Genomic DNA, 26026 nt, shown 5'->3' with positions numbered 1-26026 from the left:
CAAATAGGTGAAATTAGATAATCTCCTACGGCACACCAGACTGTATCTCACGGCACACAGCGGTTGAAAAACACTGTCTTAAGGCACCAACTCGACGAGTCCAAATAAAAAAAGCAAATGTAAGCAAAACCTATTAGTTACATATTCTTTTACTAAAATGAATCTTTCAGCACATACACAAAGATGACATCTATATTTATATTTTGATAAAGACGGGAAAAAATGTGTCCTCGTAAACGGCGCGCGCAACAAAAATAGCTGCAGATGCGAAATTAAATCATGAAATGCAACCTTACCCGAACAAAAACTATGCATATTTATCCAGAAGAGTCTTGACACACATTTCCTTGACCCAGTCACACACACAGAAGTTTTTGGATACCTGTAAAGCAAGCTCCTGGATGTGTCTGAACAGCTCAATGTCTTTTTCTGTTAGATTTTCATGGCCCGGGAGTCTGTCATCCTCATCGCGCCAGTCACTGCCGTCTTGATTGTCTGAGAATGGCAAACACAGTGGAAAACGTATAAAAAACAACTTTAAATAAATATATATATATATCAGTCTAAAAAAATGGAAACAATATTCAACATACCCGTCCTGTCATCTCCATCTCCTTTACGACTGGATTTCTTTCTGATGCGACACTGTTGAGAGTAGTCCACCACTTCTTGGCGTGCCTTGCGGCCCTCGGGCGACGGTGTAAAAAACTTTGTGAGGGCATCAATTAATCCCTTGGTCTTGTTGTTAAAGCGAAGGCTGCTTTGTGACATGTCGTCGCCATCTCGCATCGAGAAAAGTAGCCGATCGTCACCGGGGTAACCTTCGCAGGAGGAGCTTGACGAGGAATTGGCCGATGCAGAGCGCTTCCGTCGAGCACGCCCGCCGAGTTTCTTAAAGGGCCGCCCCGGCCTGCGAGGAGAACGAAGGATCTCGTTAAGATCTAAGTGGTCTTAAAAACATTGCATACGAAATACCTATATGGACAACAACAGATATGCTGTACAATAAATGATTCTTTCACACATATCTTATGGCTTAACGACATGGTCCCAGGCACACAAAACAACACCTCCAGGCAACTTCAACCCTTGACTTACACCCTCCCCCTTCCACATCCCACCTCCCTGGATTGTAAATAACCAAATGTAAATAACCAAATGTAAATAATCAAATGTATTTCTAATGTATATACTTGTTCTTATGCTATCTGAACTCACTATGTTCTCTGCTCGCTGTACATATCCTACCAAGTCAGACCTACACTGTTTCAATGTCCATTTCTCAGATGATATAATTGTTGATGACTGAAGTGCTGATATCAACCAAACCCTCCTCATCCCACCCCCCGGATTGTAAATAATGTAAATAATTCAATGTATATACTCTGATGATTAACTTGTGTGATGACTGTATTATGATGATAGTATATATTTGTACCATGAATTGATTTACTTGGACCCCGACTTAAACAAGTTGAAAAACGTATTCGGGTGTTACCATTTAGTGGTCAATTGTACAGAATATGTACTGAACTGTCCAATCTACTAATAAAAGTTTCAATCAATCAATCAAAACACCAGTCATCAATCAAGACCATTGAGTGTCTTTATAACCGCGCCTTGAAAGTCCTAGCAAGAAGAGTATACGATATCATGATTGCCAAATTTGAACCAAATACAATATTTTAGGTTTTGCCAATTCTATTTTGTCACACACAGTCAAACTGGTTTTTAAATGCTTGGATAACTCTGCTCCCCAATTGCTCTTCAAGGCAATTACAAGACTGCAAAGTGGTACCAGATCTACCACCCGAGCAACGTCAAAAGGCAACTGTTGCGTTCCATTCCGTAGAACATCTTTTGCCCAGACTGGCTTTTCAATAAAAGGACCACAACTATGGAACTCTCTACCTGACACTTTGAAAAGTATACCTGCACTTGTCACTTTCAAAAAACAAACAAAATTGTGGCTAGTTGAGCAACAATCGTGTTCCCATGTTTAGTTTTTACTAATTGGTTTTTATCTAGTCTGCACTTTGTCTGTGTTATTATTATTATTGGCTTTTATTTGGTTTGCACTTTGTCTGTATTATTACTATTATCCTTATTATCGACTCATCTTTGCCTTATTCTTTTTATTTTCCTATTTTAATGATGTTGGATCTGTGTTGTTGTTGTCGTTGGGGACAAGTGTTGTAAATTAGCTTTGGCTACAAACACTATGATGCATACATTGGACAACTGTTTCAGATATCTATGTTTCTGTATCTGTTCCTATTTCAAATAAACCTTTATATATATATATGAAGGCCTTTCTTCACCTGTTCTTGGGCCGTCCGAGTGGAGCGTTGTAGCGTCGTTTGATTTGTGCTGCCTTTTCATGTAAAAGACTTTTTCCTTTTTTCCGGGGTTGGCAGATTTGACAAATCCACATGCCTGGGGATAAAAACAAAGCAAAGGTGGAAAATCACAAGAGATTTTTCATCATCGACGGTAACTTTAAGGATTGGAGGCAAACAATCCAAGAGGTGTTTTATTGCGGTGTTCAAATAGTCTGGATTTAATGTGTATGCAATCTACAAAGGTCTTGTCTACTCTTTGAGGCAGATTACATACTAAATTGTTTAATGGGGGTTGTAAAGATGTCATAAAGATGTAGGGGCAACATTTTTATTTACCTTTTGGCATCCGCATGAGGGGAGGATCGCAGCACTCCATGTGAAAACCCCGATCACACGAGTCACAGAATAACATATTGTCCTGCACAAACATACACTGATCATTCAGATTGTATTAAACAGAGATGAACAGCAACCCATAACATAAATTAGGTGTTTTTACACAAGACATTTTATAACAAGGAAGAAGTGGAACATTTATAAAATAATAGAGTTGGAAGTCATAGTTTCTACCAATACTGTATGTGGCACACGAGATGCTGGCAGGGATTACGTCACTGAGTCATTGAATTACTTACTGGTTGGCAGGAAGCTGAGTGGCTGTTGGGGTTCAGTGTAAACTTCAATTAAAAATAAAGGCGTACGTGCTATACTTGGGTGTAATCCCACCTCCCTTTTTTGGCATTGCTACGGCACGTATGCCTGATCTTATACACTGCTGTATTGGTGAAATTTCCCTGAATTTATAGATTATTTCCAGTTGTTATATTTGGGCAAAAATGAGGAGGAGCGATCACTAAGGGTGTAATGGTACGTGTATTTGTATTGAGGGGTTTCGGTTCGAAAGTGTACCAAACGAGTTTCCACACGGACATATTAAGTAGCGTACCGCACGTTGTGTAAACAACGCACACCGTGGCACAACACACGGCATGCGAGCAGCGACCGGGCTACGACAACAAAGCGAAAGAGGTTTGCCGACGTTGTTCAGCAGCAGTAGGGTATGCTTCTGCCTACACGTCAAACATGCTAACCCATTTGAAGCGTCACCACCGCATTCAAGCAGCCTCTCCTCGGCGAGTCAGACAGGGCTAAAGCAATAACAAATGTTTTTATAGCAGCAGATTTAAGACCATATTGCATTAAAAAGCCTTCACGGTGGCAGAGGGGTTAGTGCATCTGCCTCACGATACGAAGGTCCTGAGTAGTCTTGGGTTCAATCCCGGGCTCGGGATCTTTCTGTGTGGAGTTTGCATGTCTTCCCCGTGACTGCGTGGGTTCCCTCCGGGTACTCCGGCTTCCTCCCACCTCCAAAGACATGCACCTGGGGATAAGTTGATTGGCAACACTAAAATTGGCCCTAGTGTGTGGATGTGAGTGTGAATGTTGTCTGTCTATCTGTGTTGGCCCTGTGATGAGGTGGCGACTTGTCCAGGGTGTACCCCGCCTTCCGCCCGATTGTAGCTGAGATAGGCTCCAGCGCCCCCCGCGACCCCAAAGGGAATAAGCGGTAGAAAATGGATGGATGGATGCATTAAAAACTATAGTTTGACCCACTTCTTCTTTCTGCAGACAATGTGGATAAACTGATTTTTCTGGCAAAAAACATGAAGATTGAGTGAAAGTCACCAGGGTTAAAGGCTGGGGGGGGGGAAGAAAAGTTAATCTGAGGCCGAGTTGACTTGAAACTGTTTAATGTTGCACTTTTTATATGTAGAAGAAAAGTTTTGTCATTTTATTTAATCTGAGCAACAACTTGAGGCAGTCTAATGTTGATTAACATGGAACCCGACTTAAACAAGTTGAAAAACTTATTGGGGTGTTACCATTGAGTGGTCAATTGTATGGAATATGTACTGTACAAACTACTAATAAAAGTCTCAATTAATCAATCAATCTAAAAAAGCACTTTATATGTAGAAAGGTTTTGAAGAAACCATTCTGAACCTTATCTTATTTAGTTTTTATTTGATATATGTTGACCATATTAACCCTGGCAATGGACCCTGTGTGTATATGTATGTTATTGTTATGCTTAGCATTCATGACTGCCTGTTGTTGCACTGATCAGCCTAGTGGTGGCTCACAGCCATCACACACAGCTATTTGTATTTTTGGGCAGAATTATTATAGTGTTCCCAATGTTAAAAGGACAAAGCCATTGTTTACAAATTTGGTAAATAAATAACCAAAAAATTAATATTTTGTTGTTTTCTTACTGTACTGAAAATGAACCGAACCGTGACCTCTAAACCGAGGTACGTACCGAACCGAAATTTTTGTGTACCGTTACACCCTTAGCGATCACATAAATTAAATGTCACATCTTTGTTATGTACACAAATGAGCAACCTACAGTGAGATGACTTTTGGATTAGTTTGAGCATTTTTATTTGGGCTATAAAAAGTGCCAGTTAGCATGCAGAACTTGCAAGGAGCAATTAACCGCATTGTAGTCTTTGGATGACTCGCGTGCATGTAAATGTGCCGCGCCTTGGCCTACTCTCCCATTGGTGCCAAAAGAGGGCAAATATGCCGGACCTGAGCACAAACAGGAGCACTCAAACTAGTCAAACATTCTATACTTTAGGTGTGAAATGTGCACAATTGACATAGTGCGAGCACTGCTTAAATGTGAAAGACGCTAAACAGTTAAGCAGAACATAATTTTACCTTCCCAAGGGAGGTGATGCGTTTTGCTAGCTTTTTCAAACATTTTAAACTGTGAGCACTCTTTATGCTGATTGAAATGTTCCTCTTTTTTTCTCAGTTTCCTCTTTTTTTCCTAGAAGTGCTGCTACGCAAGCCTCAAAAGAACTTTTAGAAAATCAAGACTACCGGTTCATTTCCTGCAATTGGCTGCATTTCTACACTATTTTTTAAGTTTAGCTTTATTCTCATCTACCAACTTCTATTGGCTGTCTTTTTGACACTTACATTGCCAATGTAATGTACCACAGGGTTTTAAGGTTATTTAGTAGATCATGAACTAACATTATCATCATTGAAAATGTAATGTAAAATTCTATAACATGTACAGTATGCATTTGTAAAACATTTTCCAATTGGGAAGGCTAGCCCACTCGGGGAACATACTTCTGGTGTTGTGACCTCTGTTTACATCCACCCATTTTCTACCGCTTGTCCCTTTTTGAGGTCGCCGGGGGGTGCTGAAGCCTATCTCAGCTGCATTCGGGCGGTAGGCGGGGTACGCCCTGGACAAGTCGCCACCTCATCACAGGGCCAACACAGACAGACAGACAACATTCACACACTAGGGCCAATTTAGTGTTGCCAATCAACCTATCCCCAGGTGCATGTCTTTGGAGGTGGGAGGAAGCCGGAGTACCCGGAGGGAACCCACGCAGTCACGGGGAGAACATGCAAACTCCACACAGAAAGATCCAGAGCCCAGGATCGAAACAAGGACCTTCGTATTGTGAAGCACATGCACTAACCCCTGTGCACCGTGCTGCCATATACTTTCTCGATGGCTACTAATAAATATTCTAGAATTACAATTGGTTTGGAACTAACAGTGTTTGAATTGTAATCATCTAAATATGATTAGCAGCAAAGTAGACAACCAATCAACGTTGTGGCTTGGAGATCGAACGTAGGCAACGAGTAAGCTATCTAGATCAGGGGTGCTCATTACGTCGATCGCGGGCTACCGGTCGATCTCGGAGGGTGTGTCAGTCGATCACCAACCAGGCATTAAATAATAGTCCTAAAAATGAGCAATCATAAATCTTCACTATGACGTCACTTTCGTCACTTGATTGACATTCACGGCACCCGAGGGTCTTCTGAGATGACGCTGGCTGCTGCCAGCTCATTAAAATTACCGACTGGAAGGCGAGAAACACTTTATTTCAACAGACTCTGGCGCCGTACCTGTCGTCAAAACTCCAAAGACCGACTGCACAGTTGCGCTATCAAAATAAGAGTCTCAGAAAGCTGGCGTGCACAAGCTAGCAAGCTACGGAGTTTGCCGACAATGTATTTCTTGTAAAGTGTATACAAAGGAGTACGGAAGCTGGACAAATAAGATGCCAAAAACCAACCTCTTTCATGTGGTATTGGACAGAAAGGAGGACTTTTTTTCTCCTCCATTTGAAAATGCGGGCGTTATCAGCACCACTGTCTGATTCCTATCAATGCAAGTCATAAGAATCAGGTAATACACCAACTTATATTCTTGTCTTCATGAAAGAAAGGAATCTATATGTGTTAAACATGCTTGTATTACCTTTAAACACCTTTAACTTATTAACAATATTAACTATATGTGTTAAACATGCTTGTATTACCTTTAAACACCTTTAACTTATTAACAATATTAACTATATGTGTTAAACATGCTTGTATTATCTTTAAACACCTTTAACTTGTTAACAATATTAACTATATGTGTTAAACATGCTTGTATTATCTTTAAACACCTTTAACTTGTTAACAATATTAACTATATGTGTTAAACATGCTTGTATTATCATTAAACACCTTTAACTTGTTAACAATATTAACTATATGTGTTAAACATGCTTGTATTACCTTTAAACACCTTTAACTTATTAACAATATTAACTATATGTGTTAAACATGCTTGTATTATCTTTAAACACCTTTAACTTGTTAACAATATTAACTATATGTGTTAAACATGCTTGTATTATCATTAAACACCTTTAACTTGTTATCAATATTAACTATATGTGTTAAACATGCTTGTATTATCTTTAAACACCTTTAAGTTGTTAACAATATTAACTATATGTATTAAACATTCTTGTATTATCATTAAACACCTTTAATTTATTAACAATATTAACTATGTGTTAAACATGCTTGTATTATCATTAAACACCTTTAACTTGTTAACAAAAACATATATTTCATAAATAAGTAAATATAAATTATATATATGAATGAGGTAGATCTCCACGACTTGATCAATTGAAAAATTGCTCGCCTGCAGAAAAAGTGTGAGCACCCCTGATCTAGATGTTAGCTAACTAGCAAGCTTGTTTTGGTGATCCTGATCATCTCCTCGTCCTGCAATTCAGTGCAGTGTTTAGAAACAGCGAGTATCTGCGGCTGAGGCAAGCGTTCAACAAATTTTGTTTAGGATTGTATCTTCATTCATATTTCATAAAAATCGCAGAAGTGATACTTTTACGCAAAAATGTATGTTTAAAAACGCATATTTCCGTGTTTTTCGCGGACATTTCACATGCCTGATGTTTGTCATATTATTTGGTAAAGGGGCACAAAATAGACCAATCAAGAAGGAATGAAATTAGTATAGATGTCCGATAATATCGGACTGCCGATATTATCGGCCGATAAATGCTTTAAAATGTAATATCGGGAATCATCGGTATCGGTTTCAAAAAGCAAAATTTATGACTTCTTAAAACGCCGCTGTGCGGAGTGGTACACGGACGTAGGATTTTCCCAGGAGACTCCCGAATTTCAGTGACCCTCCCGAAAATCTCCCGGGGCAATCATTCTCCCGATTTCCACCCAGACAACAATATTGGGGGCGTGCCTTAAAGGCACTGCATTTGCATGCTCGCCCAATCACATAATATATACGGCTTATCACACACACAAGTGAATGCCAAGCATACTTGGTCAACGGCCATACAGATCACACTGAGGGTGGCCGTATAAACAACTTTAACACTGTTACAAATATGTGCCACACTGTAAACCCACACCAAACAAGAATGACAAACACATTTCGCGAGAACCTCTGCACCGTAACACAACAAACACAACAGAACAAATACCCAGAACCCCTTGCAGCACTAACTCTTCCGGGACGCTCAACTTCCTCATGCTGTCCCAAATTCCAAGCTGCTGTTTTGAGACATGTTAAAAAAAATAATGCACTTTGTGACTTCAATAATAAATATGGCAGTGCCATGTTGGCATTTTTTTTCCATAACTTGAGTTGATTTATTTTGGAAAACCTTGTTACATTGTTTAATGCATCCAGCAGGGCATCACAACAAAATTAGGCATAATAATATGTTAATTCCACGACTGTATAGATCGGTATCGGTTGATTTCGGAATCGGTAATTAAGAGTTGGACAATATCGGAATATCGGATATCAGCAAAAAAGCCATTATCGGACATCTCTAGAAATTAGTATGTTTTTGAGAGTGGGGGGACAAATGATCTTGGTGCATGTTTGTGAATCAAAAACATCACTTCTTGTTTGTTATGACGTACTGAAATTTGTAACTGAATAATCACAATACGAAGGTCCTGAGTTCAATCCCGGGTTCGGGATCTTTCTGTGTGGAGTTTGCATGTTCTCCCCGTGACTGCGTGGGTTCCCTCCGGGTACTCCGGCTTCCTCCCACCTCCAAAAACATGCACCCGGGGATAGGTTGATTGGCAACACTAAATTGGCCCTAGTGTGTGAATGTTGTCTGTCTGTCTGTGTTGGCCCTGCGATGAGGTGGCGACTTGTCCAGGGTGTACCCCGCCTTCCGCCTGAATGCAGTTGAGCTAGGCTCCAGCACCCCCCGCGACCCCGAAAGGGACAAACGGTAGAAATGGATGGATGATTACCACAGGTTTGTTCATTAAACTTCAAATATCTCTTCAGAGACATGGTTTAAGTCATTTGAATTAAAGAATGTGCAAATCAGAAAACAAAACAAAAAAAATTAAAAACACAGTTGTGTCTTTTGAATCACATTGAAATCTCACTTCAAACATCCGAATAACAATGAAGAAGAAAGGCTGACTGACTAAAATAGCACCAGTGTGTCTACCAGCATCTCTATCCAACACTAAAGGAAAGAAGCCTTCACTTGCACTGTTCATCTGCGGCTCTGACATATTCGCTCATCCACTCACCGCATTCTTTCCCTGATCCTGACAGCTGCTGCAGGTTTTGCATTCGATGCACTGCCACCACAGAGCCTTTACTCGCACCGTGAGCTCTGGGGAGAACTTGAGACAGGACGGGTGGCCTGTAGATGGGTAGAAACACACACACACACACACAAGTATGTCAGTCTTCAGAAGTGGCTGACTGACAGTGGTGACCCACTTGCATCATTGCAGACGGAGCGAGTACAAACGTTTTACAACTGCAACATTGCTCAATTCCTGACTAAACTGAACTTGGCTGCACAAAGTGTTTAAAGATGAATGACGTGCTGGAAGATATTTGCTTTGACCTTGTTGGATAGGAAGCCAGTGAAAAACCTGCTGCAGAGGAAAGGAGAACACTACCTTCCTGCATTCACTTAACAGCATACTTACAGATAGACTACACATTATTTAATACATGGAGGAAGTTGAGTTGGCAGTGCAACGACAGACAAAGGTGGGGGTTCCAAAAATCGTTGTAGAATAGCTTTACTCCGTTTAACAGTTGACGTTACTAAATGTCAACCATAGCAATCAAATATGCGCACAGTGTTGTTTTGCAAGCTATTTGTATGCTCCCCTTTGTCCGCCATCAATTCTTCATCAGAAACGACTAAGTAGGCGACAAAACACTTAACTCACGATACGATATTTCAAAGTACTATTTATTTCCAAGTTAAAACTACATACAAAAACATTACATTATTAATAATACAAACAAATGATTAATTTAACTTCAACTGTAGAACATTCACACTGCAAAAACTGAAATCTAAGTAAGATTGAATATCTCAAAAAAGGGTGTTATTTTCTTATTTTCTGTCTGATAAGATAATTCTTCTCACTAAGCAGATTTTATGTTAGAGTGTATTACAGCTTGTTGCTTTTATAACCTATGTTGAGTAAAACGTGCTTGAAACTAGAATATCAACTGTTGCAGAGCTGTGTCATTAACACTCAAGTATAAAACTACTTTTTATTTCAAGCATGAAATAAAAAATCATGACTTTGACACAATTGTGTCTCATAATTAAAATAGATGACAGCCAAATGGACTTTGCTGTTTTATTTTAAATGAAACAATAGAACATACGTACTCATATAGTAGTACAGTTGGCACAGTACAGTAAACTGACAGTTAATATTTAAACATTTAACATTTCTAACAATTTTGAACAGAAATAGTTCATGCGCATTCAGATAAATTCTTCAAAATTACAATTAAAAAAAATGTATATATGTATATATGGCACTAAATGACTGAAAGAGCACGAACTTGGCGCGATGATGTCATGTTGTCGATGGAAAAATGCATTTTTCGACAATATGATTTGCCTGAGCGGCTAGGGGACCCCGAGAGCAACAAGCTGTTGCCTTGTTGCCTTTCCATTAAGAACAATAAATTAGTTTTAGTATAAGTTTGCTGGTTTCAAGAAATGTAATGCCGAGCGCATATCATTATGTCAAGATAATGGCACTAGCATTTACTTCATTTAAGAATATTTTTCAACATATTGAGCAAAAAGGTCTCATATTTGTTTTTTCCACCAAGAAAAGTGCACTTATTAGTGAGAATATACTTATTTTAAGGTATTTTGGGGTTCATTGAGGTTAGCTAATTTTACTTGTTTTGGAAAGTCTTGACAAGCCAAATTTTCTTGTTCAATTGGCAGATAATTTTGCTTAGTTCAGGTAAAATGCCCCTAATTGTTGTAAAAAAAAATTCTTGTTTTTGAACACTGACTTTTTGCAGTGCAGAATGACTCAAATGAGGAGTAATACTATATATTCTTATATTGTTTTCTCCTAATGAGCTCAAAAATGTATTAGTTTAGACAAAGACTTCAATTGTTGAAGTTTTGTTGTCATCACCAGTGTGGTGCGTGAATACTACTGTTAGTTGTCATGCTGTGTTACATAATGAGGCTGTAAATCGGCACTCTACTTTGTTTGACAAGTGTTTGTGCTATTAAACACTGGGTTGCTAGCAGGTTGTTGTTTTTTTCCCCCCACTCTGCTTCTGATTGGCTGTAATCTCGCAAAAACCGGTGTGGTGATATTCCGCTTTTTTATGCGATCTCAGTGCTTCACAGTGGGCGGGGCTGAGCAGTGAGTGCACTAATGGGCAGAAACGCAGTGGGGAAACAGAACAGTGGACAGGAGACGCGACAAAATTAGAATAGTAATGGATTTCAATTTGTGATGTGCATTTTCACAGATTTGTATTCCCGAGCCGATGCAAAGTTTAAAATCCAGGTTGGTACCGGTGACACCAATCGGGTACTTTGTGCAAATACAGAGCATTCGGAAAGCATTCACAGCGCTCCACGTTGTCCACATTTTGTTATGTTATAGCATTATTCCAAAATGGAATAAATTAAATGCTGTCCTCAAAATCCGACACAATACCTCATGATGACAATGGGTTTTGTTTCCCCGATATATGAATCAGTGCATTCATCATTACACTGTATAGCGTACACCGTATTGTTTTGGTGGGTGTGGAGTGTCCGGTCTTTAGGATGCACTAGTCTCTGTCTCAGCGTGTTGCCTGGTTTGAAGTGAAGTGTACCGGGATGTTGTGTTGATTAAAAATTATTCAGTTTCTCAGATAGACCTGATACATATGGAATAGGGGTGTAACGGTACGTGTATTTGTATTGAACCGTTTCGGTACGGGGGTTCCGGTTCGGTTCGGAGGTGTACCGAACGAGTTTCCACACGGACATATTAAGTAGCGTAACGCACGTTGTGTAAACAATGCACATCGAGGCACAACACACTGCCGTGTGTTGTGCCTCGATGTACATTGTTTACTCAAAATGCCGGACATTTGAGGCATTTAAGAAACTCCGCCCTGACAGCTCCGCAAAAGAGGGCATGTCCGGTGAAAAGAGGACGTATGGTCAGTCTATCATAGCCCGTTAGCTGCTAGCATGCTGCTAACGGGCTACGATAGACTGACCATACGTCCGGTGAAAAGAGGATGTATGGTCAGTCTATCGTAGCCCGTTAGCAAATGTCCAGCATTTTGAGTTAGGGTTGCGTGTATTTTCAATGTACGTTCAGGGTTAAGAAGGGGTTAAAAACAAAACAAAGTGTGCTCGCAGCAGCATCGGTGAGGGAGGGGCAGAGACAGAGAGAGAGAGAGAGTTATGATAAACACGCATGCGTCGCCAGGCTCTGCTTTTTATCCATAGATTTATCAGATTTAATTTTTTATTATCTATAGCATGGGTGTCAAAAGTGTGCCCCGGAGGCCATTTGCGGCCCACAGCTAATGTTTTAAAGGCCCACGGCACATTCTGTTTGAGTTTGAGTTTATTTCGAACATGCAAGTATACAACATGATACATCACAATCTCCAGTTTCTCTTTTCAACATGTTCGAAAAGGAGTAGGAAGAAGCAGAGCTTATTTAATCCTACCCCTTTTCTTTTACATAACAGTTGCTAAAACTTTTGTTCACTTCCTGTTCTCAATTTATTCACAATATACTCCATAAGTAATCACAATAAAATAAGTAAATAAATGATAATTGGTGAAGTAAGTTACATTTCATATGTTGAGATAGGTAAGATTATTTTGTGAGTGAAATAATGAAAGAATGGATGAGTTAAATAAATTCAGAATGTTTATCATGGTTCTTCTTCTTTGTACTTTGTAAACACTTTAAGTTTGAAGAGTTTCTTGAAGTGGATCATATTAGTACATTGTTTGATTGCTTTGCTTAATCCATTCCATAATTTAATTCCACATACTGATATACTGAAGGTCTTAAGTGTTGTTGTACGTGCATACAAATGTTTTAAATTACATTTCTCCCTAAGATTATATTTCTCTTCTTTTTTTGAGAAGAATTGTTGTATATTCTTGGGTAGCAGGTTATAGTTTGCTTTGTGTATAATTTTAGCTGTTTGCAAATTCACTATGTCGTAGAATTTCAGTATCTTTGATTCAATAAATAAAGGATTTGTGTGTTCTCTATATCCAACATTATGTATTATTCTAACTGATCTTTTTTGTAAAAATACTATTAAAATATTTTTTCTAAAAATACTATTAAAATAAACAAAAACATAACAAAAGTGAAATAAAAAAGCTTAAAAAGGTTAAATGTAATTTAGAAAAAGTTGCAATATTGACTAATAAAACAAAGCTGGGTTTTTTTCTTTCAAACTGTCATTGCTCAAAACATAATATTGAATCAAAATCAATGTTATTATGAATTATTGACCTATCAAAGGTTCCCATTACTTCACATCAAATATTCCACTTAGAAAAACATTTTTGGTGGAAGATTTTGCAAATTTGGTAAATAAATAACCAATATTTTTATTTTGTTGTTTTCTTACTATACCGAAAATTAACCCAACCGTGACCTCTAAACCGAGGTACGTATCGAACCGAAATTTTTGTGTACCGTTACACCCCTAATATGGAATGACAATATTTTTTGCGTCCGTAACCTTTTTGCTCCTAATCCACGTTCTTGTTTCTTCCAAAACTGGCTGCACTTTGCACAGACGACTAGCTGGGATAACCACAGGTTTTAAGGGCTTCCCTCAAATGCTTATGCTCTTTCTCCTTGGCCTGTGGGCTGGTGGAACATTATCACATACTTGCCAACCCTCCCGGATTTTCCGGGAGACTCCCGAAATTCAGCGCCTCTCCCGAAAACCTCCCGGGACAAATTTTCTCCCGAAAATCTCCCGAAATTCAGGCGGAGCTGGAGGCCACGCCCCCTCCAGCTCCATGCGGACCTGAGTGACGTGTTGACAGCCTGTTCACACGTCCGCCTTCCCCACAATATAAACAGCTAATGATCGAGGGTGAGTTCTTGGTTTCTTATGTGGGTTTATTGTTAGGCAGTTTCATTAACGTCCTCCCAGCGCGGTAACAACACACAACAACAGCATTTCGTCTACCGTAAAGCAGTTGGTCTGCCGTAAACAGCAATGTTGTGACACTTTTAAACAGGACAATACTGCCATCTACTGTACATGCATATGTGACCCACCCATAATGTGTCACATTTTTGTGTTGATTTATTTATTTTATTTTGTGGTTTGAATTCGTTTTTGGAGCTGTCGTTACACATTTATCAGTATTCACATTGGTCAGTAGGGGGCAGTAGGGTGTTTCTTCCCAATTGAATGCTATCACCTGCAGACCGGAAGTGTCTTGTCATTCTGATGAGCGCGACCAGTCTGTGAACAATTGAAACGTCCTGTGTGCTTTTTCCTCCTGTATAACAGGTTAGTTTTGGTGAATCAACTCACTGAATAATATCCATGTGATCTTTATAAGTTTAAGTACACATTCTGATGGTGGAGCCTAACTCTAAAGTGTTTGTGAGTTGTAGTTTGTATTTGTGAATGAATCCAGTGCACAGCTGCAGTAATCAATACAAAAAGGCGACGTGAGTACGCAATGTTTATATAGGAACTTCTGATCCTAATTCAGACTCCCAAATTAGAGCTCCCGTTTTCTTATTGATTTTATAATGTATATTTGTATAATGTGTGTGTTCTGAAATAGTGACAGAGAATAGAACAAGGATGGACAATTCAACCCTTAACTCAACAATGAGTAGATGAGTGTTATGTGTGTGTATATGTGTAAATAAATGAACACTGAAATTCAAGTATTTCTTTTATATATATATATATATATATATATATATATATATATATTAACCCCCAACCGCCCCACCCCGACCACGCCCCCCACCCCTCACCCCCCACCTCCCGAAATCGGAGGTCTCAAGGTTGGCAAGTATGCATTATCAGCTCTGTGTTGTAGGGTTCTGATAACGCCCAGTTTGTGTTCCAGTGGGTGGTGTGAGTCTAAAAGTAGGTATTGATCAGTATGTGGGTTTCCAGTAAACCCCAACATGGAGGCCCCTGTTCTCACCAATGTGGACATCACAGTCCAAAAATGGAAACTTGCCATCTTTGACATCCTCACATGTGAACTTAATGTTTTTGTACACTGAGTTAATGTGCTCGGTGAAGGCTTGCACTTCTTGGCTTCTGATTTTAATCAATGTGTCATATATATATATATATATATATATATATATGTACTTACCTTGGCTAAGAAAAGGTAGTTCCCACCAATCGCATTTCATTTACACAAGATCTCATGATTTAGTTACTTTACTTCTTGTTAATCATATACATGATCTCAAATATCTAAAATAAGGCTGTCGAAGTTAACACAATAACGTGTTAAATATAACTTCCTTTAACGGCAATCATTTTTTTTACCATGCGATTAATGTTTTTGACCCTCAGCCCGTTCCGTAGCTGCCTTCTGCAGCCCACATCGTTATGGTATATTCTTTTATAACCTGTTCTGATTGATCGTCTGCAATTCCAGACTGTTTAACAGGCTGAATATTATATTTTATTAATAAGTAGGTAGAGAAGGTTAAAACATTGTCATGCAGAAATATGAATGCCATTAACTTGCACTACTGTACAAAAGTTTTGGGCAATAATTCCATAAGCACACTATATCCACTCATCACCCTGCAGAAGAAAGCAATATGGGTAATTCATAAGGAAATAAATTGGGATCAAATACATTTTTCTTACATTCAAAACTATTGAAATTAAAATAAATCTTGTGGAACTACCAACAGTACAAATTACATATAAAGCAAAAACAGTGTAAAGTGAGTAAAAGATCATTGACAATATGTTGTAATAAGACGAGTAAATGTATCATTGTATATCATAATAATAATGATGAAAGCTAATTATTTAATTTATAAATAAGAGTTGGGAGTAAATGATTGACTTCTTCCCACTCCTTTTTGGATATGAAAAAAAAAACCTGACCATTATGTATTGTTTTAACTTTTTATGTGTTTTCATTGTGAAATATTAGTTTTCTATTTCTGTACCTAACTGCAATGTTATCAAGATTATTTCCTTTTATTCCCCCATTATTTTTGCTTTGTCTTTGTTTTAACATGTCCAAAATAAACTACTACTACTAATTTGTACGGCATGTAAAGTACAGAATATCAGAAACATCTAATCATGTAGAAAAACATATCACCTAACATCTTTGACAATCAAAGCATCAATCCACGTTATTAATGCGTGAAACTGCTATCTAAACATGTAAGTATAGCTCCTCTTCTCTAAATCCAAGTACTCCTACTGTAAAGCAAGAATACAAATTCCGTATACTTGCCAAATAAAAAAATTTGACAAGACAACAACGCACTGCAGGTATCGTTTTTATTCTCTTTAAAAACGTGTTGAGCTGTTTCAAAAAACCTTTTTTAAAAAAACCATTTCATTAGAGCAAAATTATTGTCCAGTCAAACTTTGAAAATGAACTTATTAATGACAAATTATATCTTTCTGTGATTATCGCAATTAATTTTGAGTCAACTATGGACAACGCGATTAATCGCGATTAAATATTTTAATCGTTTGACAGCCCTAATCTAAAGTATCCATATTTCAATTTGAGAATAGATGTTAGACCGATACTCACGGCAATTTTTTTTTTTACTTTCTTGGGGAACAAGATATCAATCAATCAATGTTTATTTATATAGCCCTAAATCACAAGTGTCTCAAAGGGCTATATATCGATATATATCGCAAGATCGCTAAATTTGCCCAGCCCTACACTGCAAAAACTGAAATCTAAGTAAGATGAAATATCTCAAATAAGGGTGATATTTGCTTATTTTCTGTCTGATAAGTTAATTCTTCTCACTAAGCAGATTTTTATGTTAAGAGTGTTTTACTTGTTTTAAGGGTTTTGGTCCTAAATGATCTGAGTAAGATATTACAGCTTGTTGCTGGGATTTTATGACCTATTTTGAGTAAAACATGCTTGAAAATAGAATATCAACTGTTGCAAAGCTGTGTCATCAACACTCACGAGTATAAAACTGTTTTTTTAAAGTAATAATTTCTTACTTCAAGCATGAAAAAAAAAAACATGATGCCGAGCGCATATTATTATGTCAAAATACCCCAGGGGTCAATACTGGGACCAAGATTGTTCAATCTTTATATAAACGACATTTGTAAGGTTACGAAGGACGTAAAGTTGGTTTTATTTGCAGACGACACAGCTGCTTTCTGTTCAGGAGAGAACACACAGAAGATAATACAAATAATAACAGAAGAAATGAACAAATTAAAAAGATGGTTTGACAAAAACAGACTATATTTGAATCTCAGTAAAACTAAAATAATGCTATTTGGTAATAGTAGAAAAGAGCATCATACACAAATACAAATAGACGAAGTAGACATAGAAAGGGTAAAAGAAACTAGATTTTTGGGAGTATTAATAGATGATCAAATGAACTGGAAATCTCCTATACAAAACATACAACATAAGGTGGCAAAAAACATTTCAATAATGAATAAAGCAAAATATGTCCTGGGCCAAAAATCACTACATATTCTCTACTGCTCGCTAGTGTTACCATATCTGAGTTATTGTGCAGAAATATGGGGAAATAACTACAAATGTGCGCTACATTCGCTAACCGTGTTACAAAAAAGATCAGTTAGAATAATACATAATGTTGGATATAGAGAACACACAAACACTTTATTTATTAAGTCAGAAATATTAAAGTTTGGTGATTTGGTAAAATTGCAAACAGCTAAAATGATGTACAAAGCAAACTATAACCTGCTACCAAAGAATGTACAACAATTCTTCTCAACTAAAGAGGAGAAATATAACCTTAGAGGAAAAAATAATTTAAAACATTTATATGCACGTACAACACTTAGAACTTTTAGCATATCAGTATGTGGAATTAAATTATGGAATGGATTAAGTAAAGAAGTTAAAAATTGTACTGATATGATCCAGTTTAAGAGGTTGTTCAAAATAATAGTGCTTACAGAGTACAAAAAAGAAGAATTATGAGAAATACTTTCAACCTTATTGAAAATAAGATATTCTTCATCTCAGTATGTTAATAATGACTGAATTAATTAATTAATTACATATTACAAAACTGTTGTATACTAATTCATAGATGTTATTTTATTATATAAAAAGGTCAGTAAATGATTCTATATATTTGTAAACGCTTGAAGTGGGAAAGGGGTAGGATTAAATAAGCTTTGCTTCTTCCTACTCCTTTTCGGGCATGATGTAAAATGAAATGATATGAAATTGTGTGATGTATTATGATGTAAGTGTGTTCATGTTCGAAATAAACTAAAGAAAGAAAGAAAGAAAGAAAATAATGGCACTAGCATTTACTTAATTTAAGAACATTTTTCAACATATTGAGCAAAAAGGTCTCTTTTTTTTCTACCAAGAAAAGTGCACTTGTTATTAGTGAGAATATACTTATTCTAGGGTAGTTTTGGGTTCATTGAGGTTAGCTAATTTTACTTGTTTTGGAAAGTCTTGACAAGCCAAATTTTCTTGTTCTATTGGCAGATAATTTTGCTTAGTTCAAATAAAATACCCCTCATTTTTGTATTTTTGTTCTTGTTTTTGAACACTGACTTTTTGCAGTGTACTACCACTTTATACCAATGTATGTTTGCTACGGACTACAAAACATACATTACTTGGATTTTAAGCAACACTCACCACTATTGCCACAGTCGGCGCAGGAGATGAGCTCCTCCGGTTTCTTATCGCGATTCTGCTCCTTGGTCCCCAAACAGAAGCTGCAAATGGGAATGGGCTCGGCCACCGGCTGGAGGAGAGGAGGACACAAGGGAGGAAGTGTAGACTGTCAGTCAATGTAACATTGTTGACTACACAGAATAATCTTGTATGACTGAGCCAACAGTGGACTGAAAAAGACCACAGATTACTTATAGTATTAAGGAGGATTAATGAGGAACATGACAGCTGCTCTGAAAAGTGGGCTTGTATCATCTATGTGACATGTCATGAAAGATGCAATTGTGGGTCAAGGTCTTTGCAAAACAAAAACTAGAACTTAGCACATTAGGACTTCCAGATAGAATGCCTGTTACAACGAGGGCTGAACAATTATTAGGGCCCGCATGGCCCACTGTAAAAGGAATCCCAAAGGGAGTCCTTTTGCAATGGGACATAAGGACCTATTGAATTTGTAAGGTTTTATTATTTTTCTTCTTTCTTTTTTCTTCCGCCGCCTCTTTGAGCTGTAATTTGACCCACTTAACATGCTTCAAAACTCACCATATTTGACCCACACATCAGGACCTGCAAAAATTGCCTTTTAATAAAAAAAACGAACCCAAAAACTCAAAATTGCGCTCTAGCGCCCCCTAGGAAGAAAGAAAAACTCAGCTGCCTGTAACTCCTACTAGAAAGGTCGGAGAGACATGAAACAAAAACCCCTATGTAGGTCTGACTTACACCAAAATTTTATAATTGTACATTTTTGGGCAAAAATCAACAGGAAGTTGGCAATTCCCCCTTCAAGACAAAAAAGTACTAAAAACAGTCACTTTTGCCTCTTTGAGCTGTAATTTGACTCCCTTAACATGCTTCAAAACTCACCAAACTTAACACACACATCAGGACTGGCAAAAATTGCGATCTAATGAAAAAACCGAACCCCAAATCTAAAAATTGTGCTCTACCGCAATTTTTTAATAAAACGCAGAAAAAACTGCTCCTCGGAAGAAAAAAATGACAAAACTGCCTGTAACTCCCACTGGGAAAGTCGGAGAGACATGGAACAAAAACCTCTATGTAGGTCTTACTTAGACCTACATTTCATAGATTGACAACCCTCAGCAAAAATCAACAGGAAGTTTGCAATTTCCCCTTCAAAACAATTTTTTTTTATAAACCGGTCACTTCTCTTCAAACATTATCTCCTCTGAGCGCGTTTGTCGTTTCGGCTTCAAACTAACACAGGAGAGAGATTAAACCCTTCTGATTAAAAGTTGACGAAAGAGTTTTGATACCGGCTCCGGTTTTGATTTTATGACCCTTCAAAGAGCCGCTGCGCTGATGCTGCTGTTTTTTCAAGAAGGCTGCTTAAAAGCAGGATGCACCAACGTGCCCACACAATGCAGACAAGGTAGGTACACTACACAAAAGTATTGGGACAATTCGGACTAAAAGTAGACAAAAGTATTAGGACACTTATGACGAAAACTGAACAAAAGTATTGGGACACTTAGGACTAGCACCTGCCAAATATGCGGGCCCGACCAATGCTGCTTGCAGCTTTAATTTGTATTTGCAATTTAATCGCTATGTGACAAAATGCGGTTTTCAAAAGGATTGTGGATGGTCAAAATTCTCCCAAAAAGTTTTCCTTCAATGATTAGTCCACTAATGGGATTATGAAGCGTAGACCTATTATGTGGCTCTAATTTAGCCATCAGCTTTTAAATTCTAACTGTGCTGCTCATTCTCCAGATGTCCGATATTACTCCGCTTGAAATGTTTCCGCATCATAGACGTACTGCCACTAAAAGCAAGTTCTGCTGTGCAAATTGAGCAAGTTATTTGTGTCTTTGGCATGTTTAGGGTGAAATGTTCCTAGATTTTCAATGTTTTTATTCAGTGTTGCTGCAGTTCTCACAGCCATTTTTCTCTTCCTGTTGCTTATAAGGTCACTGGTCGCACGGACTTGTGCATGTTCTTTGACATCCGGAAAAATACCAGCAATGACGTCATCGATGTTTATTGACAAATATATTTGTCAGCGCCTCTTTTTATTATCGATTTTTATCTTCAACGTCGACAAGAGGTGTAACGGTATTGTAGATGCAGTGGTATTTTGCTTTCGACTGACGGCATCAAACAAAAACTTGGTGTATAGTTTTTTCCCGGCGCTTTAGCGTGGGCCGTGTCTGAAAATAAACTACATCCCCCAGACTCCTCTTCTCGGTGCGGGGCACCACGGTGGGGGGATGCAACTGTGGAGGGGGGCGTGGCCTGCGGGCCTGCCGCAGAACGGGGTGTGCCAGGACCGGCCTCGAAGACAGCGACAGGTGCGTAGATGGCCCAGGTGGGCCTTGTTATCTAACCACCTGTCGCCTTTATTAGCAGCAGCCGTGATGAGACAAGTAGTTGGAGTTGGAAGTGGTGCTGAGCGGACGCAGGAGAAAAAGACATTTCGCTGAAAAGCAAAAGCCTTGCACTATTCTATGAAAATAAAACAGTGTTACACCCTGAATTTCGGGCTCTCCTGGTTGTGTGTGGTGGTCCGAAGAACCCACTAGAGGGCAACCTCTACAGTAACACCATAAGCAAAAAGTGAAGTGTGTTCGTAGTCGATGAGAGGAATTGTTTTTTTTTGGACATTTCCTGAAAAATGTCATCAACGTCTATAACTATTAGAGTTATCTGGCTAAGAAACAAACAAACCCTGGCAAAAACAACCTCTTTGGCGTAGGTAAGAAAGCCTGCGTTTTGCGCGATATATCTATTTTAACGATATATTAAATTGTTCTGTTGCAGACAATTTAAAAATAAAAATCGATTTTTTTCTTCTGACTTTCTGCCCCTATACTACATTTTCATTTACAGAAGACAGAAGTTTGCACTTTATAGATCTCAATATTGGAGATTGTTTATTTCCATGCAATGTGCAAAGCATGGAATGTGCAATGTTAAATTTTTGTCAACAGAAGTATGTTATTCAAGCAGTGTAATTTAATGATTTGAAAATGATTCCATAAAGAGTACTATTTATATCTGGTCTAAAAACAACATTATACAAATCAGAATTTTGCTAAGAGTAAGATGCAGTGTGATTTCAAACTACTAGTTTTTGATCCAATAAAAGAAAAATGTTTTTTTTTAATTATCTTGGTCATTTGTATTCAATGTTTTTTGTAAAAAGTAGTGAAAAAATTCAGAAAGTCGAAAATCGAATTGTTTGTGAAAAATGTACACCCCCGCTACCACCAACCCTGCTACCACCAACCACCCCCCCGTGCGTCGGTTGAGGTGGGCGGGTTGGGGGGGTGTATATTGTAGCCCGGAAGAGTTAGGGCTGCAAGGTGTTCTGGGTATTTGTTCTGTTGTGTTTATGTTGTGTTACGGTGCGGTTGTTCTCCCGAAATGTGTTTGTCATTCTTGTTTGGTGTGGGTTCACAGTGTGGCGCATATTTGTAACAGTGTTAAAGTTGTTTATACGGCCACCCTGAGTGTGACCTGTATGGCTGTTGATCAAGTATGTCTTGCAGTCACTTACGTGTGTCTGCAGAAGCCGCATACAACACGTGACTGGGCCGGCACGCTGTTTGTATGGTGAAAAAGCGGACGCGACGACAGGTTAGTAGATGACGCTGAAGGCAGTGCTATCACGGCACGCCCTTAATATTGTTGTCCGGGTGAAAATCGGGACAAAATCGGGAGAATGGTTGCCCCGGGAGATTGTCGGGAGGGGCACTGAAATTCGTGAGTCTCCCGGAAAAAATCGGGAGGGTTGGCAAGTATGTTGCTAGGGCGGGATAGCCATTCAAAGAAGGTGAATTCATTAAAAAGTGCATGTTAGATTTTTTTCAGAAATCTTTTCTTCCGGCCCAGCCTCACCCAGTGTCTGCATCCAGTGGCCCCCAAGTAAATACCACCTTAACATTTGACAACCAAACAATTACACAAGGCGAATCAGCAAAGAATCTGGGTATTATTTTCGACCCAACTCTCTCCTTTGAGTCACACATTAAGAGTGTTACTAAAACGGCCTTCTTTCATCTCCGTAATATCGCTAAAATTCGTTCTATTTTATCCACTAGCGACGCTGAGATCATTATTCATGCGTTCGTTACGTCTCGTCTCGACTACTGTAACGTATTATTTTCGGGTCTCCCTATGTCTAGCATTAAAAGACTACAATTGGTACAAAATGCGGCTGCTAGACTTTTGACAAGAACAAGAAAGTTTGATCATATTACGCCTATACTGTATATACATATATACATACCTATACTGGCTCACCTGCACTGGCTTCCTGTGCACTTAAGATGTGACTTTAAGGTTTTACTACTTACGTATAAAATACTACACGGTCTAGCTCCGTCCTATCTTGTCGATTGCATTGTACCATATGTCCCGGCAAGAAATCTGCGTTCAAAGAACTCCGGCTTATTAGTGATTCCCAGAGCCCAAAAAAAGTCTGCGGGCTATAGAGCGTTTTCTATTGGGGCTCCAGTACTATGGAATGCCCTCCCGGTAACAATTAGAGATGCTACCTCAGCAGAAGCATCTTAAAACTCATTTGTATACTCTAGCCTTTAAATAGCCCCCCTGTTAGACCAGTTGATCTGTCGTTTCTTTTCTTCTTCTTCTCTGCTCCCCTTTTCCTTGTGGAGGGGGGGGGGGGGGGGGGGGGGGGCACAGGTCCGGTGGCCATGGATGAAGTGCTGGCTGTCCAGAGTCGGGACCCGGGGTGGACCGCTCGCCTGTGCATCGGCTGGGAACATCTCTGCGCTGGTGACCCGTCTCCCCTCGGGATGGTGTCCTGCTGGCCCCACTATGGACTGGACTCTTACTATTATGTTGGATCCACTATGGACTGGACTCTCACAATATTATGTCAGACCCACTCGACATCCATTGCTTTCGGTCTCCCCTAGAGGGGGGGGGGTTACCCACATATGCGGTCCTCTCCAAGGTTTCTCATAGTCATTCACATCGACGTCCCACTGGGGTGAGTTTTTCCTTGCCCTTATGTGGGCTTTGTACCGAGGATGTCGTTGTGGCTTGTGCAGCCCTTTGAGACACTTGTGATTTAGGGCTATATAAATAAACATTGATTGATTGATTGATTGAAATTGAGTTTGAGACCCCTGCACGAGAGTGAACATTATTGTTTTACACTGGATGTTTACATCGTCACTTTAAAGACAAGCCTGTAAGTTTTTTTCTTTATATATTTGCTTGAAACAGTGGACGTCCCTGCACAATTATTTGCACTTAAAAATGTATTTTTGGAGTAATAAGTATGATTAGAACATTTTAGCATTATGTTTGTGTTAATCATTCCTGCCACTTCATTTTACACACTAACATTTTTAAGACTTTTTTTGGACATGTACCACAATAATATCGTACCGTTGCTTTAATACCGTAATAATATTGACTAATACATATAGTCCATGCTCTTACTTAGATACGACTGTGACTGCTTGCAGAACAGGAGTATATAACAGTACTAACACATCACATAAAACGTTTTAGTTTGGTGGGAACTTGTATATTTGTCTGGCACATCAACTGTGGCAGCATCTAACAGCATTAGCTTTATTATGTATTCAACCCTTTCGTATGGTCTCTGGGGTGTATTGTTTAACTTTATCACAGTCTATCGCTTAGAAAAACAGCTGCATGCAAAATGTTCTCATATAATCAAAAGGCACACCATAACAAAGTCTGGTCTGGCAACCGGGTATAACATTGGGAATTTTAAACAAAACAAAAAAAACATCTGGCTTGGAGCAAACAAATATGCGAAAGAGACGAGTGTACCATTTGATTCATAGACACATTTCTAGAACACTAAAGCCAAAACTGACTTCAGGAAAGATGCAAGTGTGGTTAAGAGCTGTTTAAAGACCAAATGTGATAGTCCATGTGAGGATAACACTGCTAGAGTTATTGGGTTTTATGACCAAGCTGGGAGACACTCTGGACACATCTACAGCTGTCCTTTCAGTGCTTCAATAGTTGCTTTTCGGGCAGATAGAGAAAATGAAGCATTGATAGCTCACATGGTATGTGGCATCGATGGAAAAATGTAGACCATTCCGCTAACTCTAGTTTGAATCATACTAATCTGTCATTGATATTGTGCACATCATCTGGGTTATAGATTGATCAGATAGAGCAACGCTTAACAAAAAGTTTAAATAAAGTAATTTCCATAATTACAGATCTACTGTACAGAGTCCTTCACCAATACCAAGCTCAAATATTTTTTTAAAGAGGATTTAGTTTTTGTCAATGGTCTCTTCTGCCAAAAAACACTGGAAACTTGCATAACAGCAACAAATGTTTACAAAGTGTTTGGCTGTCTGCTGTTTATTTAGTAAAACATTCACTGTGTAATGACATTCTGGTTTGTGTTTTTTCTAATGTTAACTTTATTTCATCCAGCAGGCTGTCTCAATGTAGTTAGTAAATTCATTTGATGACAATGAATGGAGTGCGAGATGAGGAAAACATTAAAAGCCATTCAACACTTAGTGTGATGTTGCAAGCAGCCATTAAATACGTTCTTTTTGCATGTAGCTTTTACCTTCCTTTACTGAGATCGTGTACAAACCGGAGTTTTCCCTTTCATTTATGTACATGTCTGCCACAAACACATTTAAAAGAACTCTAAATGTGTGTGCACTTTAAAGTATCCCTTGCGCTTGTGGTTTTGCTACATTTTTCTTCTGTCTTTTATTTTAGAAAATTAATGTCAAAAGTATGCCACCAGTGTCCTTAAAAATCACATGCATCACGGCCAACTATGCAAATTAAACCCATGACGCCATTTCTCATGCCACAGATAGATTGCAGTCCCGTGGGAAACACTGTCACAGCCTTTTGTTTATTTTTGGTTTAAGCATTAGATACCTTTTTACCAGCACACTGCCTCCCACTGTCGCCTGCATATTGTGATCACGACAAACCATGTTCCTGACATCTACAAAGCAATTAGCTACCTGCTGCCACCTACTGATATGGAAGAGTATTACACAGTTACTCTGCCGATCTCTAGACAGCACAGACACATTTGCCGATCATAATTACCGGTTTGCA

The 26026-nt window shown here is 38.6% G+C and overlaps 1 protein-coding gene across 3 annotated transcripts in view; it reads right to left on the bottom strand.

Moving 5' to 3' along the window:
- The window catches only part of LOC133623022 (histone acetyltransferase KAT6A-like), a 101161-nt gene that overhangs the window by 29265 nt on the left and 45870 nt on the right, over positions 1-26026 (bottom strand). For all 3 annotated transcript variants that reach the window (XR_009817840.2, XM_061985931.2, XM_061985933.2), the window contains exons 3-8: positions 18905-19013; positions 9282-9397; positions 2679-2760; positions 2322-2436; positions 594-910; positions 383-495 (exon numbers count right to left, since the gene is read on the bottom strand). Coding sequence is in view for 2 of the 3 variants with exons in the window: in XM_061985931.2 (XP_061841915.2) it covers positions 383-495; positions 594-910; positions 2322-2436; positions 2679-2760; positions 9282-9397; positions 18905-19013 (852 nt within the window). In the remaining variant the exon portion in view is untranslated. The remainder of the gene's footprint in view (positions 1-382; positions 496-593; positions 911-2321; positions 2437-2678; positions 2761-9281; positions 9398-18904; positions 19014-26026) is intronic.

Source organism: Nerophis lumbriciformis, linkage group LG12 (genome assembly GCF_033978685.3).
Source record: "Nerophis lumbriciformis linkage group LG12, RoL_Nlum_v2.1, whole genome shotgun sequence".
Classification (NCBI taxonomy): Eukaryota; Metazoa; Chordata; class Actinopteri; order Syngnathiformes; family Syngnathidae; genus Nerophis; species Nerophis lumbriciformis.
This window is presented reverse-complemented; position numbering and strand designations above follow the sequence as displayed.